General features: G+C 34.4%; 2 protein-coding genes across 5 annotated transcripts; both read left to right on the top strand.

The window, feature by feature from the left end:
• The first annotated feature begins 925 nt into the window (after positions 1-925).
• On the top strand, positions 926-21015 carry NOF1 (U3 small nucleolar RNA-associated protein). 2 transcript variants are annotated; one of them, XM_022279408.2, is made up of 25 exons: positions 926-1226; positions 1366-1473; positions 1579-1690; positions 2272-2372; positions 3523-3694; positions 5474-5618; positions 5756-5882; positions 9982-10082; positions 10174-10299; positions 11662-11742; positions 12358-12551; positions 12885-12957; positions 13311-13370; positions 13459-13497; positions 13579-13667; positions 14112-14176; positions 15398-15444; positions 16375-16434; positions 17896-17967; positions 18184-18213; positions 18330-18424; positions 18542-18647; positions 19754-19816; positions 19915-19986; positions 20626-21015. In XM_022279408.2, the coding sequence occupies exons 2-25, from the start codon at positions 1446-1448 to the stop codon at positions 20698-20700; spliced, it is 2133 nt and encodes a 710-aa protein (XP_022135100.1). In that variant the 5' UTR covers positions 926-1226; positions 1366-1445; the 3' UTR covers positions 20701-21015. The 2 variants fall into 2 exon arrangements, with proteins under 2 accessions (XP_022135100.1, XP_022135101.1); XM_022279409.2 differs by having other exon boundaries at positions 926-1231.
• An 809-nt stretch (positions 21016-21824) lies between these two features.
• Positions 21825-25224, top strand: LOC111007368 (metaxin-like protein). 3 transcript variants are annotated; one of them, XM_022279717.2, is made up of 6 exons: positions 21825-22150; positions 22528-22862; positions 23078-23154; positions 23249-23309; positions 23966-24140; positions 24851-25224. In XM_022279717.2, the coding sequence occupies exons 1-6, from the start codon at positions 21994-21996 to the stop codon at positions 25036-25038; spliced, it is 993 nt and encodes a 330-aa protein (XP_022135409.1). In that variant the 5' UTR covers positions 21825-21993; the 3' UTR covers positions 25039-25224. The 3 variants fall into 3 exon arrangements, with proteins under 3 accessions (XP_022135409.1, XP_022135408.1, XP_087982307.1); XM_022279716.2 differs by having other exon boundaries at positions 23246-23309; XM_088126181.1 differs by lacking the exons at positions 23078-23154; positions 23249-23309.

Below are 25224 nucleotides of genomic sequence, written 5' to 3'. Positions count from 1 at the left end.
ATGGATGTTTACCCTATTATATTTGATTTTCGAATATTTAATAGTCTACTATATACAAAATATACAATTGAGACAATTTTTATATTTTAATTTTGTCCTTTAATTTTAATCCACGTTATGCCCTCCTCATCATACCATCTCTCAACCAGTTCATTATTTTTCTTTTATCATTTAATTTAAACCTTTTTTTTTCTTTACCCATCAAAATTTCTCACTCAAATTTTGTCATTTTTTATTTTTTTTTACCATACGTAGGAGTTGAGGATCCAACACACAGTCTTTTGATGCAACATTTGTCATATTTGTAAACATAGTAATAATTTTTAAAATTGTAAATATGGTAAAATATTTGAGATGTGTGCATGTGTTTTTATTTTTTTGATTATATGATATATTAATATTGATACGAGGAATATCATTGGAATATCAATACTCATTGGTATATCGATGTTATTGATTGACTAAGTAGTACAACAAATTATAAGCAAACCAACAAACATAACAACATCATATAAGAATACAAGACATTCATTTAGATCGTATAATACATGCATTTCATCTAAAATTGTGAATAAATAATTCAACCAAAAAAAAAACTAAAATGATAAGGATATGTGAGTAAATATATCAATGCGTACATCCAATGAGGTATATATACATACAAGGGTATATCAGTCTTTGTGCTCTATGTTTATTAATGGTATATTAAACTTTTAATTAATTCTACCATTAACCTGAATACCGGAAACAGCTACGGCAAATGGAGACACAGTCTTCTACGTCTGCATGATGGAACCGAATTGAAGCAAACCAAACGGATTCAAACCGAGCCGGGTGAACAATACAAAAACTTGGCTAACCTAATCACGAGCCGAACCGAGCCGGCCGGAACTAAAAGAAAAAATAAACCCTAACAGTAGGATCCCTTCTGGAGCAGAGATAAACAAACCCAGCAGCCCACGAACACTAGCAGCGGCAACGGCAAGCAAACGGCCACGAGTTCTTTAGCAGCACCAGCGTTGATCTGCAGCAACAACGGCGTTCTGCAGTGGCGGGGGCGAGCGACTGTAGCAAACGAACAGCCACAGCGGCTAAAGCCACGAACGAAGAGTCCCAGCAGCTTTCCCACGAATCACACTACGAAATTGAAATTGGAAGTTTAAGGACGTAATGGGAACTCTAGAGACTAAATAGAAACTTCCAACATTCAGGCGTAGATTTAATCAGTAAGGTTTTTCTCTTTTGACCCCTGGCTTGCAAATTACTATCTTATGTACACAATACAGAGCCATACTGAATATGGTGTTACACAAAAAAAGTCAGCTTGCAGTTATATTGATCATATTTATGTTTATTTGTCTCAAGATAACACTGGAAGCTGATGCGGGCATAGAAGCTGGGTGTCTTCTTTAGTTTTTTCAAGGAAAAAGTTCATAATTATTCTAATGGGGAAGCAATTAGTTCGTAAACGAGGTGGGTTTCTTGGTTGCATCTTTTCTCTTTCTTCTTATGTTAAATATACAGCTTGACTGCTTAGATGGTTCGAGGTGAGTATATTTATGTTGAATTTTTGTGTAGGAGTTAGTGACACCGAGGAACTTGAAGTTTTCACGGAGCGAACAAACTATGATAATTTATTAATGCAATTACAGTCATGTAATAAGGCTGTTGCTGCTTCATGTATGAAAAGGTAGTATTATTTAACTGGTGTTTTGAATACGAATTATAGTTATTAAAAATATTGAATGCCATTATAGTAGTCTATTCTAACTATGCAGGATACTTACAAGCTTTATTTGTTTAGCTGTGTTTGGTACCTTGATTAGTAAGTTTGTCACATTACCATTTGTCGGGGTTATATGCCATGCATAAGCGTATTCTTCCAATACAGTGGATTAATATCGTGATCATTCTCTGTATTCAACCTCATGAAGCACAAATACATCAGTTTGAATATTATTTATCAACAAAAACCATACATTTTGACATACACCAATCACTTAAACTAGAGTATTTTTCTTTAAATTTTAATTTCATATATTACACACATAACAAAATATTTAAGGATTTTGAATGAGAAGCATTGGACCAATATTTTATCATACAGTCATTCTCGTGGGATATATTTGATTTTGATTTTCTTCTAATAAGATATTAATTAACTTACTCTTTTTCATTATTTTTTTGGGAGTAGCCAAGGCACTTGCGTTATAGTTTCCTTAAATTTGAACTTACTCTTTTCTGCTGTGCCTTGTACATGTGTTTCCCTAGACAAAGACAAGAGGAAGGAAAAAGTGACACAGAGGAAGATGAGGATGGTTGTTCTGAATCTTCTAGTGCACTGGAGGATGAGGATGAGGAGGAGGAGGAAGGTAAGAATTATTTTGGCTTCTCATGACATTGTTATTTATTTTTAGTATATTTTGTTATTTTGATTTTGAACTTCTTATAATCAAAATGATCATTGTTTCTTGAGACACTAATGGCGTGTTTCAATATTTGATTTAATTTTTCGTATTGTTACAATCAACAGATGTTTAGATTCTCGTGGTTAAGATTATTAGACTGTATTTTTATCCTTTCTGTCTCTAATATATGCTCCAATTGTTTCATATTAGAAAAAAAGAAAAAAAAAAGAAAAAACAGATTATTAATCTTCACTAGTAATGCTGGTTCGTACTGCCTTGATGGTTTCAATTTACGTTATGTTTTGGACCTGTTGGTAAATGGTAATATCAGGAAATTATTTTTTCATTGTTTTTTTTCCTGAATAAAAAATTCTTATGATGGGTCAAATTGAGTCTGGTGTTTATCTAGACCTCTTTATTGACCTACCCCACTATTATGTTCTTTGCTAGGAGCCCCTCTAGTATGTTGAACTATGAAAAATGTTTCCCATTTACCTAAATGACAGAATTGGAAACTCTTTTAATGTTTCCCCCATCTCTTTCTAGGTCATATTTGAAAAGTTGACGTTTTCTCCCATTGACGTGGATGGACCTTAAAATTGGTTGTGAAGCACAATGTGATTTATGGTGTTTCATCCACAATGTTGTTATGAGAAGTTTTAGCATTATGCTTTTAGTATTTTGCGATTAGAATGTTATTTGAAATTTATTTGAAGGATGCGAATCCTCAGTTTAGCTCTTTGTGTAAAAGAATCCAAAATTCAAAATATAACCGTAAAGAAGTCTACTTTTATGGTAGCTGAATCCAATATTAAACCCCATATCTCTCACTTAAACTAAAATAGCCAAATCTACTTTTATGTGGTTGGTTAATTCTTCTTAGAAAATAGTTTATTGAAAAAGGACACTAGAAATTTAAGGTCAAAAAAAGTTTTTTTTTTTCTTTTAATATATTCTGACCATTTTTCTTTTTGTTTAGGATTTGAAAATTGTTTTTATCATCTTTTTCTTATAGAACTTACATAACGTGTATTTATTTTGATATTATCTTTTGGGTTCAGCCATAGTAAATTGTTGCTTTTATTTTCATTTATATGAAATCTCTATATTGTAGTGACTGATGATGAGTTCCGTAGAAGTCCATCTTTGGCAAACAAAATGAGTGAGCCAGTGCTAAATATTGAAACGGAAGGAACTGAAGATGACACTAATAGCTCTGACACAGATCAGGAGAATGAACTGGAAGCTATTTCTCACCATGCCTCTTCAATATCAGATAGAACTAGGTTAGTCCATGACTTTATGGTGTATCATTTAAATAATGTCCTTTTGTTTTCAAGATACATGATTTCTATTCAACTATCCAATGTAACCCTTCTTTCTTAAATTGAAATTACAAAGTAAATTGTATAAGGTTTATAGTTGCAAATTTGGTTATTTAAATCATTTTTTGAACTAGACATTAGGGTGTTCATTGATTGAGTTGGGTGGAGTTTTGGACAAGTCCAAACGTTTTGGCAGGATATGTTCTTAATCTTGATGACTATAGTTAGGTTATGGACTCTAACCAACTTATATTAATTAGGTTGAGTTGGTGGGGGTTTTTTTTTTAAAATTTTAGAAAACATTAAAAAGACAGTAAACTACCAAGTTAGTAAACATATCTTCAGTACATGTGAATTTGTTCTCTCTTTTTGGGATTCCATCCCATCTATTTTTGGCTGGTCTATGTTTTTCCCAAGACGACTCCAAAGTTCTCTTCAATATTGATTTGGTGAAAGGAAGCTCCTTTGGATAAACTTTATTAGAACTTTCCTTTGGGTCACTTGTCAAGAAAGGAATCGCAAAATCATCAAAGATAAGGAGCGTTATTTTGATCGTTTCTTTTGGAGTCTTCTTAGGTGTAAATGATCTTATATATTTTTTTATCACTATAGCTTTTCTTCTCTTTTGTTCAATTGGAAAAGTTTTTGGTAATTCTCTTGGATGAGGTTTTCTTCCATTTTTTATTTTTTGAACAAGATACGAACTTCTCATTGAAATAATGAAAAGGAACAAAATTATTCAAAGGATACAAACTCTCGGAAGAGTGAAAAAGAAAGACAAGCAAGAAATAAATATGATTAACAATGAAAAATAAAGACACTCCAATTAGAACAAATACGACTAGGGGAGTAATCTCCAAAAAAAGTAGATAAAGAACACCACGGAGAAGCTTTAAATTTTGCTGAGTGAAACCGATCGAACGAGGATTTCCTTCTGTCTTCAAAAGTTCTTAGGTTCCTTTCAAACCACAACTCATATAACATAGCTTCAATAGCATTCAGCCACAGTAGATCAGCTTTAGGAGGCAAAGATGGCCCGCGAAGAAGATGAGTAAGATTATTTATTGCAATCCCATCGAACACCCAAGAGAAATTGGACTCTTGGAATAGTAGAGACCAACAATTCTGGGTGAAAGGGCAAAAAAAGAACAAATGCAGCAGGTTTTCACCAAAAGATTGGCAGAAGACACAGATGGAAGGTGAAAGGCAACATCCAGAAAGCTTCTTTTGGAGAACTTCCGCTGTATTGAATTTTCTGAACAGAAAAATCCAAATGAAGAAGCTGACCTTCTTTGGACATTTGGTATTCCAAATAGCTTGCAATAAGTGGGATGACATGGCCTTAGAGGAAGACAATCTGCACCATGAGGCTATTGAAATTTCCCCAGATGGCTCAAAAGATCATATTCTAGTATTGGCCTGATTGTTAAGAACAAATGGGTTTAAAAGGGAGAGTAATGAGATAAATTCATCAATTTCCTCGTCTTTTAACATCCTCCGAGTCTGAATTCTCCAAGAGAGGGTGGCTTTGTCCCAAAAGTCATCAACAGTCCCATGGGGGATAAAGATAAAAGATAGATATTAGGAAATCTATCCTTCAAAGGTCGATTCTTTGGACATTTGTACAAAGCTTCTTAAGTTACTTACTATAATTGTTTCTTGAAAAAATTATCATTAAAGAACCTATGCGGCCATTGAGATTAGTTGTGAAATTTATTGCTTATACTTCCATTTATGCAGTTCGTTTAACAAACACATGGAGCATAAGTTATCTAAAGAAGAGGCCGAGAATTTCCTTAAAATGAAATGGAAGTATGCATGGGTGGTTCCTGCCATAGGGATGTCAAACTGCAAGTGGTCGGGGACCGGAGAGTGCCTTTTAAAGGTATTTTATTTTATATGGAGTTCTTGCAACCTGATCTACTTTTGTGATGTCATTTTCCATCCTAATTAAATTCTTAATTTCTCAAGTTCTTCATATGATTTCTTAATGTTAAAATATATTTAATAATTATATTTCAGGATCTAGACGTTAAATCTAGTAATTACGATCTTAAAGTAAGGTTATATGAGCACTGGTTGGATGTGTACAAGACATCTGGAGGCACTGACTTTCATTCATCGAGACAGAGATTTTTCTTTTCCCTTTGTAAGTTTGATTTTTTTCCTTTTTGAGTATATATATATGCATATATAGTTACGAACACATGCTTTTGGATATTTTGCCACACACAGATAAGCTCTCATGTTATCAAACCATTCATTTTAGCTAGTTGGATCTTCGCAAAGTTGTTATTCTAAAAGGGGTTCTTCTTTTCACTACCTATAAGCTTGCTTCTCTCTAACTCAATATTTTAATATAAACAAGTCCTAGTCAATTTTCTTTTTTGTACTTAAAAAAAAAGTCATAGTCAGAGAAAAGGTTGCTTCATGAAATTGTAATGCTTGAAGATTCAATCTTTGCATCATTTATTGGCATCCCTTCTGTTCAGCGAACTTGTGAAGAGTGCTAACTGCTAATAAATAAGTTGAGTAGTTTCATTAACTTAACCTACTAGTTCGAGGTTATAGGTTGTTGCAGCTTGGAAAATATGTCTTGAGAAGCTTCAAAGGAAATACTCAAGTTGAACCCTCTCTCCTTCTCTTTGCTGTCTTTGCCTCAAAAGGGTGCTCCTTTATTCTTCACGAGGAGCCCTCATGCTACTAAAAATTCATTTGTTTCTTACTAACCACTTCTCACATAATAACGAAGATACTCTTAACCAAAGAATCTTTGACTTGTTCTTTAGCCTCAACCTAAACAACAATTGTAGAACGAATCCCTAAATTTCTTTGGGTTCACAAAATAAGAATTGAAAAGACCAAAAGTTTTTCTCAAAATTCACATTCCGAGAAAAGTTGGCGAGCTGTTTATTGGTTTGATGAGATTTGACATCCTGTAATTGGTGTCACAGACTTCCATAACTAGAAGTTGAAATCCTTCTAGGATTTTTGAAGCTAAGTCCTCCTCTTCTTCTTGGTGGTGCTATAGGCATAGAGAATTTTTTGTAATTACAGCATTTCTATGATTTTGCAAGATTGGAGAGCAATTATTATCTAGTTTTTGGGAGGGGGATCCCTCTTCCCCCGCCCTTAGACTGTTTTCCTTTTGTGGCTTTAATCAAAGGGTTTTTTTTTTTTAAAAAAATAAGAAGTTGAAATCCTTCAAAATTTTGAAAAATAGTTCATAGATTTCTACGCCGCTCTCTATTCTAGAAAGGAAGGACATAGGTGCTGTCCCACAAACTTGCCATGGGACTCGATCACCATTGAACACGGAGCCATGTTAGAGCAAGACTTCACAGAGGAAGAAATCCACAGGGCGGTCATTTCCCTTGGATCCTATAAAGCTCCCGGGCTGGATGGTTTCACTGCGGAGTTTTTAAAAAAATCATGGAACATCATCAAGTCTGACATTCTGGTTTTGTTCCAAGATTTTTTTATAAATGGTATCATTAATTCCGCTCTTAATGAGACCTACATCTCACTCATTCCCGAAAAGGTGCCAAGACTGTCCATGACTTTCGTCCCATCATTAATTCCGCTCCCGAGCCGGATGGTTTCACTGAGGCTTAAAAAGGTGCTGCCAAGTACTATATCAGAGTACCAATATGCCTTTGTTAAGGGACGGAAAATTCTTGACTCTTCCCTTATTGCAAATGAGATTGTAGATGAATGGCAATCACTGAAATTTGAAGGAGCTGTGATTAAATTAGACCTTGAAAAAGCCTTTGATATGGTTGACTGGGACTTCCCAGACACAGTGACGCTCCACAAAGGCTTTGGGATTAAGTGGAGAAAATGGATCCAAGCATGTATCTCTACGACGAGCTTCTCCATCATCATCAATGGCAAACCACGGGGCAAATTTACAGCTACCAGGGGCCTAAGACAAGGGGATCCCCTTCCCCTTTTCTTTTCATTATGGTCACTGATGTTCTTAGTTGTTTGCTCACTTTTGGAGAAAGCAGAGGTCAGATCAAGGGTCTAAAATGTGGCTTAATTTCGATTAACCATCTACTTTTTGTAGATGGTACACTCCTATTCACTAGCAACGACCCCACAAAGATTATAAATCTTCAAAAAATCATCAAATCTCTCAAGGTTGCTTCAGGCCTCAATATAAACTACCATAAGTCCAGTGTTCTTGGTGTCTCCATTGATCCGCAGATTACTACTCTCATTGCTAAAGCTTGGGGTTGCAAATCCAAAGCTTGGTCCTGCACCTACTTGGGTCTCGCTTTGAACGGTAATCCTAATAAGGATTCCTTTTGGCATCCTATTATAGAAAAGATTCAGAGTAGATTGAGCAGATGGAGCAAAGCAACCTTTTTATCTCTTAAGGGGGGAGACGTACTATCCTACAATCCATCCTATCAAACCTTCCTACTTACTATCTCTCCCTTTTCAACTTACCAAGAAAAGCAGCAGATCAGATTAGCAAACTCCTTCGAGATTTTTTTATGGGAAGGCCCATCCACTAATGGCAAGCCCCATCTAGTTAACTGGAAGCAAGTTCAACTTCCCATAAAAGACGGTGGCCTGGGTATTGGTAATATCAAGCACAAAAACACTGCTCTCCTCTCCAAATGGACTTGACAGTTTATCAGTGAAAGACACCACCTCTGAAGGACTCCCATCTCAGCAAAATATATGGGATCTCTATCAAACAATTGGCCCACCCCATGCTCCACTAGCTTCAAAGGTCCATGGATATCTATCCTACGACATACTCATCTTATTAAAGACTTTGCTCTTTGCCAGGTAGGGGAAGATAGTCTCTGCTATTTTTGGAAGGATAAATGGTTCCCACAAGGGACCCTTGACAACCTCTACCCAAGACTCTTCGCCGTAGCTACAAATAAGGATGCCAAAATTACCGAACTTTGGTCCAAGGCTTCATCTTCATGGGATTACAACTTTCGTAGACCACTAAAGGACCACTAAAAGATGAGGAGCTCGAAGAGTGGTTGGGCCTATCCCAGATTCTCAAAGCTTTTTCCCCTCTCCATCGTGAAGATTTATGGATTTGGCCATTGAACCTGAGCAAATCCTTCACCACCAGCTCTGTTTTTGAGCTCCTGATCACTCCCCAAAACCCATGCTGTACCCACCTTCTTCTCCACCCTTTGGCAAGGAAAATGCCCCAAAAAGGTCAAGTTCTTTTGCTAGGAGTTAAGCCATAGGGATTTGAACACTTTTGATCGGAAACAGAAAAAGCTGCCTCATATCTCCCTCTCCCCAAACTGCTATCACCTCTGTCTAGGGCATCGGAATCTCCGGGACACCTATTCGTCAGTTGCAGCTTCCCTCTAAATTCTGGGGGATCCTTCTCACTACCTTCGGATGGGAGACAACACTTCACAACAACACCTCCATCCTCCTTGAATGCCTGTTGGCGGATCATCCTTTCAAAAAGAACCGAGCAACACTTTGGACCCTTTTCATCAGAGCCTTCCTTGGAGCTTATGGCTAGACAGGAACAACCGAGTCTTTAACGACACATCTTGTCCTTTTGATTCTTTTTTTTTTGATAGAGTTACTGTATTAGCTCTTGGTTGGTGTAAAAGCTTCCACTCACCCTTCAATAGCTACAACCTAAATGATCTAATCTATAATTGGAAGGCGTTTTTGTAATTGCCCTTTTGGCCTTTTGTATATTTCATACCATCAATGAAATACTCGTTTCATATAAAAAAAAAAAAGAAATCCTTCAAAATTGCACTTCTATTCTTCACATACTTTCATTAGGGTTTTTTTGTGGACTACATGGAATGAAAGAAACCATAGGCTTTTCACCGATAAAGAACTTTCCTTTGATAGAATCTTTGACAACATCATTTTCCATGCTATCTCTTGGTGTTAAATTATCATTGCTCTTCTACTCATATAGTTTTGATTCTCTTTTGACCAATTGGAGAAGTATTTTGTAACTTCTTTGGTTTTGCGGTGTTTAATCCTCCTCCCCACCCTTTTGTAATTTCACTCATCAATGATATTGTTTCTTACCAAGAAAAGAAAAATTGGTAGATAAGACTATTGATGCTTTGGAGGTATAGATTTTTTTGCTGATAAAAGCAGTAGGTTTGGCTGTAATTTTTTGCTGATATTTGAGTTTGTGCATTATTTACTCTTGTAATTGTTTGTTTGCATGTCTGTATGTGTGCATATAATCATATATATCGCTTATCCTACCCGTTTTCTTTCAGGCAACAGCTACCGTGATATACTGTACTGCAACAAGAAACCCTTTTATCTGAAAGGTCAAGAAGAAGACTCGAGTATCATGGATTCATATATTATGCATTCTGTGTGTGCATGCCTCTATCACTCTCCTTATGAAAATCATTTAGAATATTTGTTTGTTCACGTTATGATTTCTGGGGAAATATGTTTTGCAGTTGAATCATGTTTTTAAGACTAGAGATCTCATAACGAAGAATGACTCAAAAGTGGCCAAACATCAAGACCGAGCTGACATTCTTAGTGGGGAGAAATTTCTTGATCATGGATTTACTCGTCCAAAGGTTATAATAGTGGCTCCTCTTCATAGTCTTTTTTGTGATACTAAAAATGCTTGAGTGTCTCAAATTAATTGTTTTTGCCCCTCTCTATCTCTCATCAATTTTTATCACAAGACTTGTAGGTAGCCTTATCTATTTTCCTTTCATTTTTTACTTCATCTGTTTTACCTCGTAAATGAAACGATGATGTATTTAAGCCAATTTTTGACTTGAGCCCTTCAGCTATTTAGATATTTAAAAAAAAGAAATTAAAGAACGATTTTGTTTTTAGCCATTCTCCTTTTGAGGCTACCTAATACATGTCTTCGTGACTACTATTTCACTTCTGTTTTTGGTCTTCATTTGCCCAGTTCCATGTCTGTCAGCTTAATATAGTTTAGCAATTATTAGAAGTCATTCTTGAATATTAATGCAAGCCAAAACTTTTATCTTTACTTACAATTATAGAAACATTTTAAAAAATTTTCACATTTTTGTAGACTTCTAGTATTTTTCCTCTAAAATTGATCTTTATATGTTATTATAAACAATTTCTATTTGGACCTACTCTCTATAGCTACTGGTATTCCTGCACAACTTTTCCCACATTTCCATATTATTTGCTGTTTTATGTGCATCGGCATTTTGAAATATACTTGGTGATCCTGCACCAGCAGAACGTAGAACAACGAAGTTATAATGTCTATGGGGTGACTTTGTTTTTTCTGTTATGGGAAAATGCAGTCTTACGCAAATTTAATGAGTTCACAAGCCTGATACAGGCCAGGCATCAGTCGGTTACCATTTTTGTATAAATAACAAATTTCAATTTGTTCAGACCAAACAAAAGAAACTTGAATGTTGAAACTACTTTGTTCTCTCAACTTGGGATTTTGGTTTGACCACACTGCATATAGTATTAGTGCCTAGATTTTTTTTTTTTTTTTTTTTTTTGGATAAGAAAAACTTCAATAGAAGGAACAAAAGAACAATAACAGCCTACGGACAGGGGCCAAGGCAACCCCTTCCAAAAAAGACACTAATCACCAAAAAGCTCTCCAATTTTGTAAAATCAAAGAGATGTTGTAATTACAAAAGAGTTTCGTATTTCTTATGCACCACCATGCTTGATTAAATGAACGTTATTCTTGTATTGCTGTTCTAAATAATAAATGAAAATCTATTATTTAGATTTGTTCTTCACTTTCAGATTGCGTTTACACTTTCCCCAATGTATTTAACTCAAATTGGGGTGCATTTTGTAAACTTTGATTGAGGAGACTTATGCTTTTGCCTGTAACTTTTCACCTTATCATGAAAAGTTTTGTTTGCTTTGTAAAAAAGGAAGAAAGAAAGTGACGATCTCTGTTGCATGGTCTGCTCCAGGTTTTGATTTTATTGCCCCTTGCAAGCATTGCTCTTCGTGTAATTAAAAGGCTGATACATCTCACTCCATCAGCAAACAAGGTATTCCATTATTTTTATGAAAGAACTATGTTTGTAATAAATGGGTTATATAACTAGAAGTACTAGCTCTTTGCATTTTTATGAACGAGATTTTAATATAGGATTTAGGTTATTTTCAGGAACGAAACTTTGTAGGCATCTATTTGCATTGCTCTACTTCCTCAGATTAGTTAGAGTTCTATATCAAGATTGGTTTAGTAGTTGATAATCATCATTAGTATACATGGAAAAAGATGTTTATATTATTTGAGACGTATGAGTGTGCTGGGGATGGGAATATATTTTTCTGCTGTATTTCTTCATTTCATTCATCTTTGATAATGGGCCATTTCACACATGCAACACGTGTAAATGAAGTTTAGATGAATATACTTAGTTTACAGTGGAGCATTAACACATGCAATCAAACTAGTCAGAATAAACCAGCAACACACGTTGCACCATATGCCAAGAAGAACACCACAAACTTGAAGGAAATAATTGATTGTACAACCATAGCCAACATACCTAGCCTGAAATTCGGATACCTAGCACCATTGTTAACCTTGTGCCTTTGATTTTAGCTTACAGTGGAGCATCTTGACCGTCTATATAACAATGTACCTTTGATTTTAGGTTACAGTGGAGCATCTTGACCGTCTATATGAAGATTTTGGAAATGGAGGTGTTGGGAAGAATGGAGACACAGTTGAATTATCTCTTAATGATCAGAATTGTAGCTCTAAAAAATCTTCAAAACCTTCTGACTTCCAAGCACTCTTTGGTGGGAATAATGAAGATCTCTTTATGATTGGTATCAAGTTCACCAGGTGAATTATGCATGCATTAGAGTTTGATTTTAATCCTTTTTTTTGGCATTGAAGTCTCATGACCGTCTAATATGGTGGCTTCACGAAATGTTTTATTTACACTTTATCAGAAAGTATCAGGAATTAACTTTGAATAAATTTTAAGCAAACTCATATTTCCCCTTTGCAGTTGACCATCATCCTTTATATGGTATAGAAATGTAGAGGATCGTCATTCATCTTAAATAATTTCTCTTTGCATCACTCCTATCGAATGTGTTAATTTGAAATTGTAAATTTGTTTATTAATAAATTCTATTTTTTGAACTTAATTGTATCAATTTTTTTTTGTAGGAAGAGCATTAAGTTATTCGGTGATTTCTATTCATCAGACATAATTGTTGCTTCTCCCCTTGGTCTGATTACAGTGAGTTATTTTCTTCAATAACTCTAAGGGGATGTACTCATACATTGATCATTTTGTAGTATTGTGAATTTGAAAACATTTTCATGATAGTAATATTCATGCTCAATGGCTCATAATATGAGAGTCTAATAATTTTCAAATATTAACTGTGAAAATGGACCCTACCAATTATATTGTTGCCAAAATTGTTGAAGTTGATGAGCCATTAAGTATTGGTGGTTGATATATTTAAGGCGTGGCTGAATATATTTTGGCATCTTTCTATTAAGTTGGAAATGCACAATTTATTTCTGACAGGACTTCTGAATATGAAAAGTATTTATACTTTATGCACTAACAACACTTTTTATCAGAAACTTGGCGAAACAGAGAAAAACAAGGAGAAAGATGTTGACTATCTTTCTTCCATTGAGGTAACGTTTCTGTGATATAAGTGTATTCATGTGTAGCTCCTCTTTTATGTATATGTTGCTTAAATGAAGATTATGCTTCAACGAGCAGGTCTTAATCATTGATCATGCAGATATAATAGCAATGCAGGTACTTTGCTATTAAATTAGAATATTTGTTTATATGCTTTATGCGACATAATAACCCAAAACTTTCTTCAATGAAAATTAGAACTGGTCCCATGTGAATACTGTCATTGAACAAATGAATAAGATACCATCGAAGCAGCATGGAACTGATGTGATGCGGATAAGACAGTGGTATGTTCCAAATTATCTTTGTTAAGAAATATATTCCTTATCTGTGGGAGGAAATGTACTCCACTCAATAACACAGTTTTTCTCTCTCTTCTTTGCTATTTTTGTAAGCTTCTTCTCCACAGTATTACGTTTCATTTCAATTTTCATAATAAAATTTGAGGATTGATTTGAAAATGGAAAGAATGTAAGTTTTATTTTTCTTTGGTCCTTTATAGCGTGCAGAACCTAGGGATTGTAAAAGTATATTGTTTCGGACTAGTTTATAGTTTCAAGGTTCCTTGGGTCCCAGGTTTTCTGTGGACCCAGCACTATCATACACAATATGATCTCATTAGGTTTACGTGAATGAACATTTTGTCCCATTGAAATACTTGTTCTTACCCCGAAAAAAAAAAAAAAAATTTGTCCCATCATCCAAATGTTAAAATCCCTTTCTTGTTGTAGGTATCTTGATGGATATGCGAGGTTCTATAGGCAGTCCATAGTTTTGGGCTTTCATTCAAACCCAGGTAAGGTGGTTCGTCTGTTGTTTGTATACAATGCAATTCATGTATCCGATTTACTAGAATCAGCAAGTAGTTTTGGTTTCTAAGTCAGTTTCTAACTCAATTTTATGCTACGTACTGTGTGATTCATATAATTCTTGGTGGGTTCACTTAAATCTTTTACTATATGTAAAATTGGGGATTGCTTTCGTTTAATACAGACCAATATGGGTTAACAAAATTGCAAAAGTGGGGTCTTTAGTTAGATATCACTTTAGTGCTACGTAAATGATGTAGTAGTTAGCTGTTGTTTTGAAGCATTCCTAATAAGTTGTAGCTTTATATCTAAATGTTTAGTTAAGTTGCTAGTTACCTCACGGTAACTTGAGTTTACCTTGTTAGCTTTTAGGCAGCCTCTATAAATAAGTGTTGGCCTCTTTAATAAAGTCAGATTCAAGTATTCTTCAAGAAACTCTAGTGTAAGTGTGCATCAGTAAACTATTGAACCATGTGGTTATAAACAATTATTTTTAGACCATACTAGGTGTTTACTGTCACAACTCATGCCCTCCTCCCGTAAGGGTATCTTACGAGAAAAGAAGTTTAGAGTCATTGACATCCATATTGGGTGTGAACCATGTGACGGGTAGCCTAGATATAAAAAGAATTGTCACTGTTTACATAAACAAAATTTGGTGTGAGAGTCGGTGAATAGAGATGGTATTCACACTCATAATAAGCTTAAAAACTTTACTATATTTTTATTTTTATATGTCCATGTCAATAATAGAATGATCTTAAAAAGTAACATTTTGTTTTGTTTTAGCAGTTGTGCATCCACTAATTCACTTTTTGTGGGACAATATATGAATAAACAAATCACGAGCGGAGTCATTTATCAATTATTTTTGGCAATAGATAAAAGATAAAAAGAAATAATAACACGAAAAGTAAATAAATAGAAGGGAATATTAGAAAATAAAATAAAAATGTATTGGACCAAGTAATTGTATCTGCAAGTAGAATTGTATTACAGTACAATTGCGCACTGTGCAATTATCCCAAATTGGTGCTTTAGATCTTTTCCCTTTTAATGAATTTTTGGTTTCTTCTAAAGGAGAATTTAGTAGTTTTATGATGTTTAGATGTTGTAGAATAGCAATATTCATATGACATTGATTCTTTTATCTTACTTCTAATGATTGAAATGAAGTATTTTAATTTTTGTCTACACCTTTCTTACAGATATAAATGCTTTTTTCAATCACTACTGCAATAACTACCAAGGAAAGGTGCGTCTTTTTCTTCGTTTAATTATTGTAAGGCAGAAATGTCATATATCTTTTATTGTTTGTTTTTCTAAATGCTTAACTGATTAGTGGACACTGGATTGTTTTTGTCAGAACGTTAGACAAGAATCATACAGAACAATTGAGGAGTCAAATGTTTTTTGCATGCTAAATCCGCATTGCATTTTAAAATGCACTCTTGAAATTTGACACATATGAATGTTTACTTTGAATCCTGATCCCTTTATTTATTATTATTTTTTTTTTGTCTTTTAATAATTTCTTCCCTTCCTACTTTATAAATCTTTTTACATTGGTTAAGCATGCCAAGTTTCCTGTTTGATCTGTTGTTCTTACAAGTATTTTAGTTTTTATTTATTTTATTTTGACTTTTCCCTTTCGGTTGAATGGAAATATTTTTTTATATAGTTATCTTGAAACATAAATAAGAGAAGATGGTTAAGCATGCCAAGTTTCCTGTTTGATGTGTTGTTCTAACAAGTATTTTAGTTTTTATTTATTTTATTTTGACTTTTCTCTTTTGGTTGAATGTAAATATTTTTTTTAAATAGTTATCTTGAAACATAAATAAGAGAAGACATCCTTTAGCAATTAAATCAAAATTGACAATTGTTCAAGATATGATGATAAGCATAGTAAACGAAAAATCTCCTTTCTATCAAAACACAATTGTCTACGGTTGCCCAATTCTTTCCGTACTTTACACCTAGACTTGGCTCTAGGGCATCATCACCAAGATTAGCTAGTCAGAGAAGGGCATTTGTTTCTTAACGTGAGAGATCTCTCGTTTAACTGATTCTCTTTGACTTGGATTTGATTGTTGGTCTTAGCACACATGCAGTTATAATTTATCTTAGTATGGACTCGTCTATATCTATTCTTTTCCTCAATGCTCAATGTGTCATGTGATAGGTGAGAATGTTATGTGAATACAAAGGCATTCTTCCAAAAGTGGTACTCCAAGTCCGCCAGGTTTGTCTACTCAATTATGCCTTTTTTTTTCATGCTCCTCTTGCAGCAATCATTTTGAATAAGATGGTGCCATCTTATCTCATGTTGATTTCGTGGATTGTTTCAGAAAATTTTGATATTTGATCTCTATGGTATAATTGCAACTTTGGAATATTTATTCTTCTCCCTATTTTAGGGGTTTTGAATCAAATTAATAACAAAATTTCCGCACTCTGGCTCATGGAAGATAATTGAATCTGATTAGTGATTACCATCTTTGGTGTTTGTTTATCTTGGGTAGTTCGCATCATTATTGTGGAATTGGAATTGCACGTTAGTCCTACTATAAAAAAACATGTTGAATTATTCTGAAAAAACATGTTGAATTCAGCTCTAGATTCTGTTACAGAAATTTTAACATTAAAATCTTTTCATCGCTAGAGGAAGATAATGGTTTCTTATTTCCGACTGAAGCCCGACTTTTTAGTGCATCAATACCACCCTTAATGAAAAAAGAAAGAAATAAAAGCTTCCTAGTCTAGACAAATATTGAGGGAGTTATAATCCATAAAGACATTAGAAAGGGAATACATTGTGAAGCTTTTTGAGAAGCCAAGTCAAACTGAACTGTGGAACAGCAAAACTTGTTCTGAAAGATTCTATGGTTGCATTCAAACCATAATTCTGAAATGATGGGACCAAATTTAGTGAGCTTTTGGAGGTAGAGACGGACCAACCAAAAGGTTTAGAACATTTGGTTGGTAGTCGTTCGGGAAGACCCAAGGGATTTGAAATCTGGAAAGCTTTTATTTTTACCATTTAGATTCTTTATGAGGTTTGTCTCCTTTGAACAATTTTGTTCCTTTTCATTATTTCAACGAGAAGTTCGTATCTTGTTTTAAAAAAAAAATTCTTTATGAGGTTAGCTTTGGCCCTTGTATTTGGGCGGTTATTAGTTGTTTCCAGGTTTTCTTCTTTGTATTCCCTTTGTTTTCTTTCCTTTTTCATTACATCAATGAAAATTTCTGTCTCTCGTTTCAGAAAAAAAAATATCAACTGAAATTAAAGAAACATGAAGCAATATAAGATTTCATTAATACTGTGTTTGGAATATTTTTTCAACATCCTTAAAGATCTTTTAAATAATTAAGTTACTTCCGAAATCTTATATGATATTTAGCTACAAGTTAAAAAGTATTTTTTAATTGAATTTTTTTAATAAACTAAAAAAAAAAAAACTAAAAAGGGGCTTATCTGGAAAGTATTGAACATTGCGTTTGGGATAGCTTTTAGGAGTGGGTTTTTTTTAAGTGAGATCATTTTTCATTAAGAACTTTAGGAAAAATACTAGTGCTTTGTCCAGAAGCACGGTTGAGTTGTTTAAATTGTTTTTGAAAATTTTATATGTAGCCAAACATCATGAAAAACTGATGTTGATGATGCTCATCCTGAGTATTTTTCTCGTGCTTATATTTTTTACAGGTTTACGAGAGGTTTGATGCAGACTCTATAGCTGATGTTGATGATGCTCGTCTTGAGTACTTTTCCAAGAAGGTCAGTTTCTTATTTATCCTGTTGATTTTGATAAACTCTGATCTTAACTATCAATAGTTCAGTTAGTTGTTATAGGATTTGACTTCGGTCCATTTAAGCAAATATAAAATCAAAGATATAACTTTCTGTGAAGGAGATAGCAGAATTGAGACTAAATCTCTTTATTAATTGTACTGGCTTATTGATCTAATTATTTAAAATGGTTTTTCTCCTCAGGTGTTTCCAAAGATAAATGAATCTAGTCAGGTAACTATTATTTAGTAACGATGACGGTTCTGATGTCAAAGACTTTTTGAGTTTAAAATTATTGAAGCAGATCTACATATTCTGCCTTATCTCAATCCGTGGAACTTTTCCCTCAGGGTGGAGTCATGCTATTCATTAGTTCTTACTTTGAGTTCGTTCGAGTTCGAAACTTTTTGAAGGCACAGAATGCTTCATTCTGTCTCCTTGGGGAGTAAGTAGCCAATCGTTTTACTTATAAGCTGATCCATAAATTTATTGATTTATTTTTTTCTTCTGCATCCTCGATTGCTTGTATTATCATGTATAACGATCTAGTTTTGTTCTTTAGGTATACAAAGCAAAGTGATATCTCACGAGCGCGAATTTGGTTTTTTGAGGGAAAGCGGAAGATCATGTTATATACGGAGAGAGCACATTTTTACCACAGATACAAGGTAATTTATATGGCTATGTACTTTCCTCAAAAGCTAAATTTTGCCAACATAGTATGTGTGTCTGTGGTCTGTTTTGTGTGTTTGAGTAAGAACCGAGTTTCATTGACCAAAATGAGAGAATACAGAAGAAAGAGCAGGAGATTAGATCTCTAGCTACGCTAAACTACTGGGTTGCAAAAACTTCCTCCTGTTGGCAGTGATCCAGAAAGAATTGTAATTAGAAAAGAACTTAGAGTGCATTAAGAATACCTCAAAATTTTATTCATCCCCCATACATCCTCTAGATCGCTCTACTTCTCTTTGAACCTTCGAAATCACAACCATAGATGCGTTAGGTTAGACCATGAGAACTTAACTTTACATTTAAAGGGATGCCCACAAAATGTTTCTTAAAGCAGTTCAAATAATTTCTTGGGACGGATCAATGGAAACTAAATTCATTAAGAAGTTTGTCCCAGTTTCTCATAGTAAAATTGTATTGAAAGAGGAGATCAGTTTAGTTCTTGCGGTTATTTTTGCACAAAAAACACCAGTTTGGAGATGTTGTGCAACAATAATGATGCCTTTTTTGGATAGCACCAACTGCGTTATGCCACCTAAAGAACTTAGAATTTACTAGGAATCTTTGGGAATTTGAATCTTCCAAGTCCCCAATCTCTTTGTCAGATGGCAAACTTAGCATGGGATCCTAGTCATTACCTGAAGTTCAGTGGTTTTCTAACGGAGAGTGATTGTTTGGCTAGGAAATCCAAGTTTCTAAAGGCAATGTTTTTGTGTCAACTGGCTTCTCGAAATGCTGACACACTTACTCTTTTCACTTTGTTCTTGAAAAACAACCGACTAAGATCTTTACATCCAACAAGTAACAACAAACTTTCCCGCTCATGTCATGCTGATTGCCAGTGAATGATCTCCCCGTTTTTCGAAGCCATATCTCCCCAGTCCATTTCATAACAAGAGCTATTTTCTTCAATTTGCGATAGTTCTTCATCTGGGCGAAACCTGTGAAGTGAACCCTTCAGCCCCTTCACCAAGAATTTCTTGTTCTGTGGTTCTTGGTTTTACAAATGGCTGTTCTTGACCATGCTATTTTCCCTTGGTGCTAGATTCGTGGCATTCAAAACTTGATCATTTATTCCTTGCCGGAGAGGAAAGAGTTCTACACTGAGGTAATCATGATGATAGTGTGCTGAACTGAACTAATTATTAATATTATGTTCTCCATACGTTTGAGTTGGTTATAACATCCATCCCCACCTCCCTTCAGATTGTAAATATGCTTGATGGATCCCAGAACATGACTTGCAGAGTGCTTTTTTCACCATTCGATCAGCTCCGGGTAAGCTATTGTGTTAGAACTTGTTAAGAACTCTTTTACAAATCAAATATGTTTGTGTTTTTTAGGATGTCTTACCATCTCCATGCTATCACTGATAACTTAACTACTACGGCACAAGTTTTTAACCCCTTTATTCTATTAATTTTAGATTTCACATGAAAAACAAGCAGTTAAGACCCGTTTGATAACGATTTTGTTTGTAGTTTTCTATTTTTAAAAATTATACTTGCTTTCTCACCGTTTCTTTGGTATGTTTTTCACTTAACACATTTGAATTCTTAGTGGTTTTTTTTTTTTTTTTTTTAATTTGGCTTAAATTTTGGAAACATTTAGAAAAAAAAAAAGGTGATAACAAGCCAAGGGAAGTAGTGGTCGGTTTCGGAAAACAGAAAACAAAAAATAAAATGGTTCCCAAAATAGGACCTATGGTTATTCCTGATATGAGAAAGAGAATCTACAACTTCTAAACACAGTCCCTTACTCTTATTCTTTATGGTAGCTCTATTTGTTGGATTGGATAGATATAACATAACATCGTAACCCGCTAAATATCGTTGTTGGAATCGAACGGCTTCGAATTACCATTCTACCCTTGCGGTCTGGGTCTGTTATACTAACACGTTATGTATTTTATGTTAGCTGGAGAGAATAGTTGGAAGTGTGCCAGCAAAAAGAATGGCTACATCAGAAAAAAGCGTCTTTGTATTTTGCTAAAGCCCATTTTTAGGTGCCAGCAAGCTTTTTGAGGAAGACAAACAGCCATGTGATGGATATCTGCAAAATTGAAGATGAACTTCAGAATCTCTTCACTGCTGAAAAGTCAGTTTTGATCATGCTTCGGCCCTCCAATTTTGAAACCAACTTGTCAATTCTCTTTTTCTTTATTCTATGTTATTTAGTCTGAGTATTATTATGTAATATATACATTCCAGATTTTCTTTTTCCATGTAAAATTTGAGAAAGAAACTAATCTCATGGTTTACATCTTTAAATATGATTCCAATGAAAGGCTTAACTGTTTTCTAGAAATAGGATATTTTGAATTTGTAATAAGATTTTTCTCTTGTTTATCGATTTTTATTATAAACTTTTAATTTTATAAAATTAAATTAGTAAAATCTTTTAAAATAAAAATTTAACATACAATGATTGAGTTGTTAATTACTTCATTCATTTTTTTATGGTCATTACTGAAGGTAGGAACGAAATCAATTAGTGTGATCCATCTCAAATTTGGGAATTACTTATTCATAATTCCATTTCTCTTCAACAATCTATTAATTTCATTCATATTGTTTGTTGCCTAGGTTCTACATCTTTTTAATAATTATTTTACAACTTTAGAACAATTTTGAAACAATAAATGTATATTCATTTTTGTCATAATCTTTATATTGATTTAAAAAATGGGATAAGTAGTTTCGAATGTGTCTTAACATGGGCATGAAATATAGTTACAAAGATTGAGAAGGGTATCGTGTGAGTGAATATAAAGTGAAAATAATAAGAATGACCAAAATTTTAATGCTCGAAATGAAATTAATTTCATTCCTATTCTTTAATAATTATTTTTTCACTTTAGAATATTTTTGAAATATAAAAGATAATTCATTTTGATTTTAATAAATGGGATAAGTAGTTTTGAGCATGTAATATAGCTACGTAGTTTAATAAATACGAGTAATGGGTGAGTGATTATAAAGTGACAAAATAATAAAAATGACCAAAATTAATTGCGGTGAACGTGGATCGAACACGTGACCTTCGCGCCCTCCCAACTAAACTATCCCCGCCTTATGCTCTGTCAATTAATAAAACAATATTTAATACAAATTGTTTTCAGCGTTGATAAAAATGGAAAAAGGAAGAGAATCTTGGTCATGTGAGAAGAACGAAGAAGCCCCGACGGCCTGAGTCGTCTAAAACCCTTCGAACCGAAACAAATCGAAGCAAAGCAGGAGCAGGAGCAGTTGTTTGTTGCAGAGATTTTTCCAGTTTGTGGAGCAAATGAGTGAAAGAGATGAAGTAGGTTTAACTCTGGTGGTGAGGAAGCCATGTTTCGGTTTGCCCACTGGATGCCCCGATTGCCTCCCGCTTTTCATCTATCTAAGATTGGCCAATCTTCCATTTCACTTGGATTTCAATCCCGTCTATCCCGATTCTGGTAATCCCCCATTTTTATGATTTTTCTTGCATTTGTGTGGTTTTCTCGAGTCCTGGTGTTATAGTTGGATGTACTTGTGGAGAAGCTGAATTGGCAGCAGGGTATTTTGCTGTTCTTTTTCAAGAGATATTTTCGTGTTTATCCGTCTTCAAACGATATTTTAATTGTAATGGTGTCGGTAGTGCTCAGCCGTCTGCATTGGTTGGATGTGTTTACAATTCTTCAGCCTGATCATATGGTCACGGATTCTGGTTCGGTTAGTTGCTGGAGTTACTTGTGTGAGATTAGGATTCAAGCGTCTAATTTTCTAGTGAATTTCGTCATGTTTTCGTTAACCAGCCTATTAACGAGTATGGTATCTGTTTTCTCTGTGTCAGATAAAATTCCTTATGTTGAAACTGGCGATTATGTGGCGTACAATAACGAGAGGGGCGGGGTCATTGAGTGTTTAAGACAAGATGGTATTGTCGACCTCGACACCGAGGTTCTCTCAGTTCCAGAATGGGTGTCTGCAAAATCAATGGTTAGTTCGTGGCTTGCAGATGCAATTTTGTATGAGCTTTGGCTGGGAACTGATGGGAGTTCAGCTCAAAAGATCTATTATTCTGACCTTCCGTGGCCGATTGGAAAGGTTTTGTTTTTAAAGAAAGTACACTCCGTGAAGCTCCAGCTTGGGATCAACAAAGAAAATCCTGAGCGAAGAGAAGAGCAGGTCATAATCTGTTATTGCTTTTCATATTTATAATTATGGTTGCTTTGACTTGCATATGCTCTCTTGCCGATCATATTTTCCCCATCTTTTCCTTAATACTTGATGAAGAATGCAATTGATAGAGGCCACAATGTGATGGATCACGGATGAATGACTCTTTGAGTTTTTATTTTCTCTTTATTGATATCTTGAGTTGATTCTATTTATTGAAACAGATTTATAGAAACGCAAATCTCGCTTATGGAGCTTTGTCCACTAGGTTAGGAGAGCAGAATTTTTTATTTGAGAACAGGTGAATCTCTGAGGCTCTGGATATCCCATTGTATATGATATTTTTTTTCAACAATCCTAATTATTTAGTGACGCATCACCTTATCATATAGCAGGCCATCCAGTTTAGATGCACTTGTTCTAGGGCATGTACTATTTGCCCTTCAAGCACTACCTGTGAGTTATCTTCAAATCATTGTTTAGTTATAATAAATAGGAAGCATCTTATTCTTTTAAAGTATTAACCGTTCATAGTAGCAAACTGCCTGCTTATTTGAGAGAAATATAGGTCGTAAGAAACCTTATTTGCAGTTTTTACGTGGATTTTTCTATCTCATTTGTCAATATCTTGAACTTTATTTTTATTCACATATTTATGTATACAGATCCTTAGCGTATCCTCTGATATGGTTATCATTATTACTTTTTGTACACACTATGAAGAGGAATGGGGACTAATATAATTTAAGAGAAATGAGCATATTCTTATCTCTCTTATCTAAAAAAAAAAAAGGAAAATTGAGCATATTAAGAAGTTACAAAATGTATAAAATGCTTATAACCCATGAAGTGATTTCTTACTGCTATGGTGGCTGAGATTTATCTTCCCTTCTTTTGAATCTTGTCTTTCATTACTTAATTTTCTTATCCATTGGAAAAAATAATAAATTCTGCAATAGTTTCCACTGTCAGCTTATTAATATATCCTTTCTCATTAGACCTTGATCTTTGTATGATATATAATGCATTACCCCGAACATTGCTTGCTTTCTTTCTTTTCAATAAATGTGGAGTTCTTACTTTGGGCCTTGTTGATATTATCTGCATTTTAGGAAACGTCAGTGCTTCGTAGTAAAATTTTAGAGCATGGTAATCTCGTACGATATGCCGAGAAGTATATGACAGAGTTGATAGAAGTCGGTACATCCTCGCCACCATCATCTTCCTCGGCACATTCCGGTTCAGGGGCCTCATCATCAGCACCAAGAAGGGGTCCTTATAATTGGAGTAAGATGTTTTGAATGTTTGACATAATTTTATACTTTATCAACTGTTTTTCTTTACATTCTGAAGAAAATGAAATTAGTTTACTGCACCATGATGTTATATTGCTAAAGCATTTTAAATAGTCCTTAGTTCATCTTCAGAGATATTATATGGTCTCCGTTTGTTCATCCTTTTTTATTGGTTTTGTTCTTCTTTGCCATTGCGAGTGTGTAAGAGTTCACTTTTAGAAATTTTCGGTATTATTCTTCTGTTGTTTCTGGTGCTGTCTCCCTTCTCTTTCTTCTTCTGTTGTGAGAGTTGTAATATCTATCTTTCTTCCACCTTTTCCTAGACATTATTTCACTTAGCACGTCGTATCTATTCACCGATCTAAACCCACATTAGTTACAATTTTATTGAGTGGCCACAATACTCTTCTTAGTCCTAGATTTCTCTGGTACCTCAAGATGACGTATCTATGATTTTATCTGCATGTTGTGCAATAGGATTGTAAACCCACCCTATCATAGCCTTCTTTTAGTTCAACTTACCGAAATTCAGTCGTGGAAATCTAAGTCTTTTCTTTGGATAACTGTAAGAAAATTTCTACATCATGTTTCTGGGCATTGAATGCCTAATTAAGCTGCATAGACCATGATGTTTCTGAAGCACTATCTGAAATTACATTCAACCTATCATTTTCTGAATATATCTGATGCATCGTTCAATAGGCTCGAAGCCGAAGACGAAGACAAAGAAAGAAAAGACGAAGGAGGAGAAAACATTCAGAAGGAGAGCCAAGTATTTTGTTGCAACGCAGTTAGTGGCAGTTCTACTATTTCTCACCCTCATGGGCAGAGCTGATGATGCTGAAGTGGAGCTTGATGATGATGATGAAGGCTATGATTATAGTGAATGAAGAATTCTTCAATGCCACCTTCACCTCAATACCTTACATTTTTGGAATTGGAAGTGATGACAAAGCCAGGTAGCACTTTGATGAGCATCAATTTTTCTTAATTTTGTTACTTTCACCTAAGATTTTGGGATTTGACATCAACATAATTTAAAAGGGAAGAGATATGTTGCATTTTTTGGCTAAGAA

The sequence above is a fragment of the Momordica charantia genome, assembly GCF_013281855.1.
Source record: "Momordica charantia cultivar OHB3-1 chromosome 6 unlocalized genomic scaffold, Mcharantia_2.0 BLBB01000006.1, whole genome shotgun sequence".
Taxonomy (NCBI): domain Eukaryota; kingdom Viridiplantae; phylum Streptophyta; class Magnoliopsida; order Cucurbitales; family Cucurbitaceae; genus Momordica; species Momordica charantia.
This window is presented reverse-complemented; position numbering and strand designations above follow the sequence as displayed.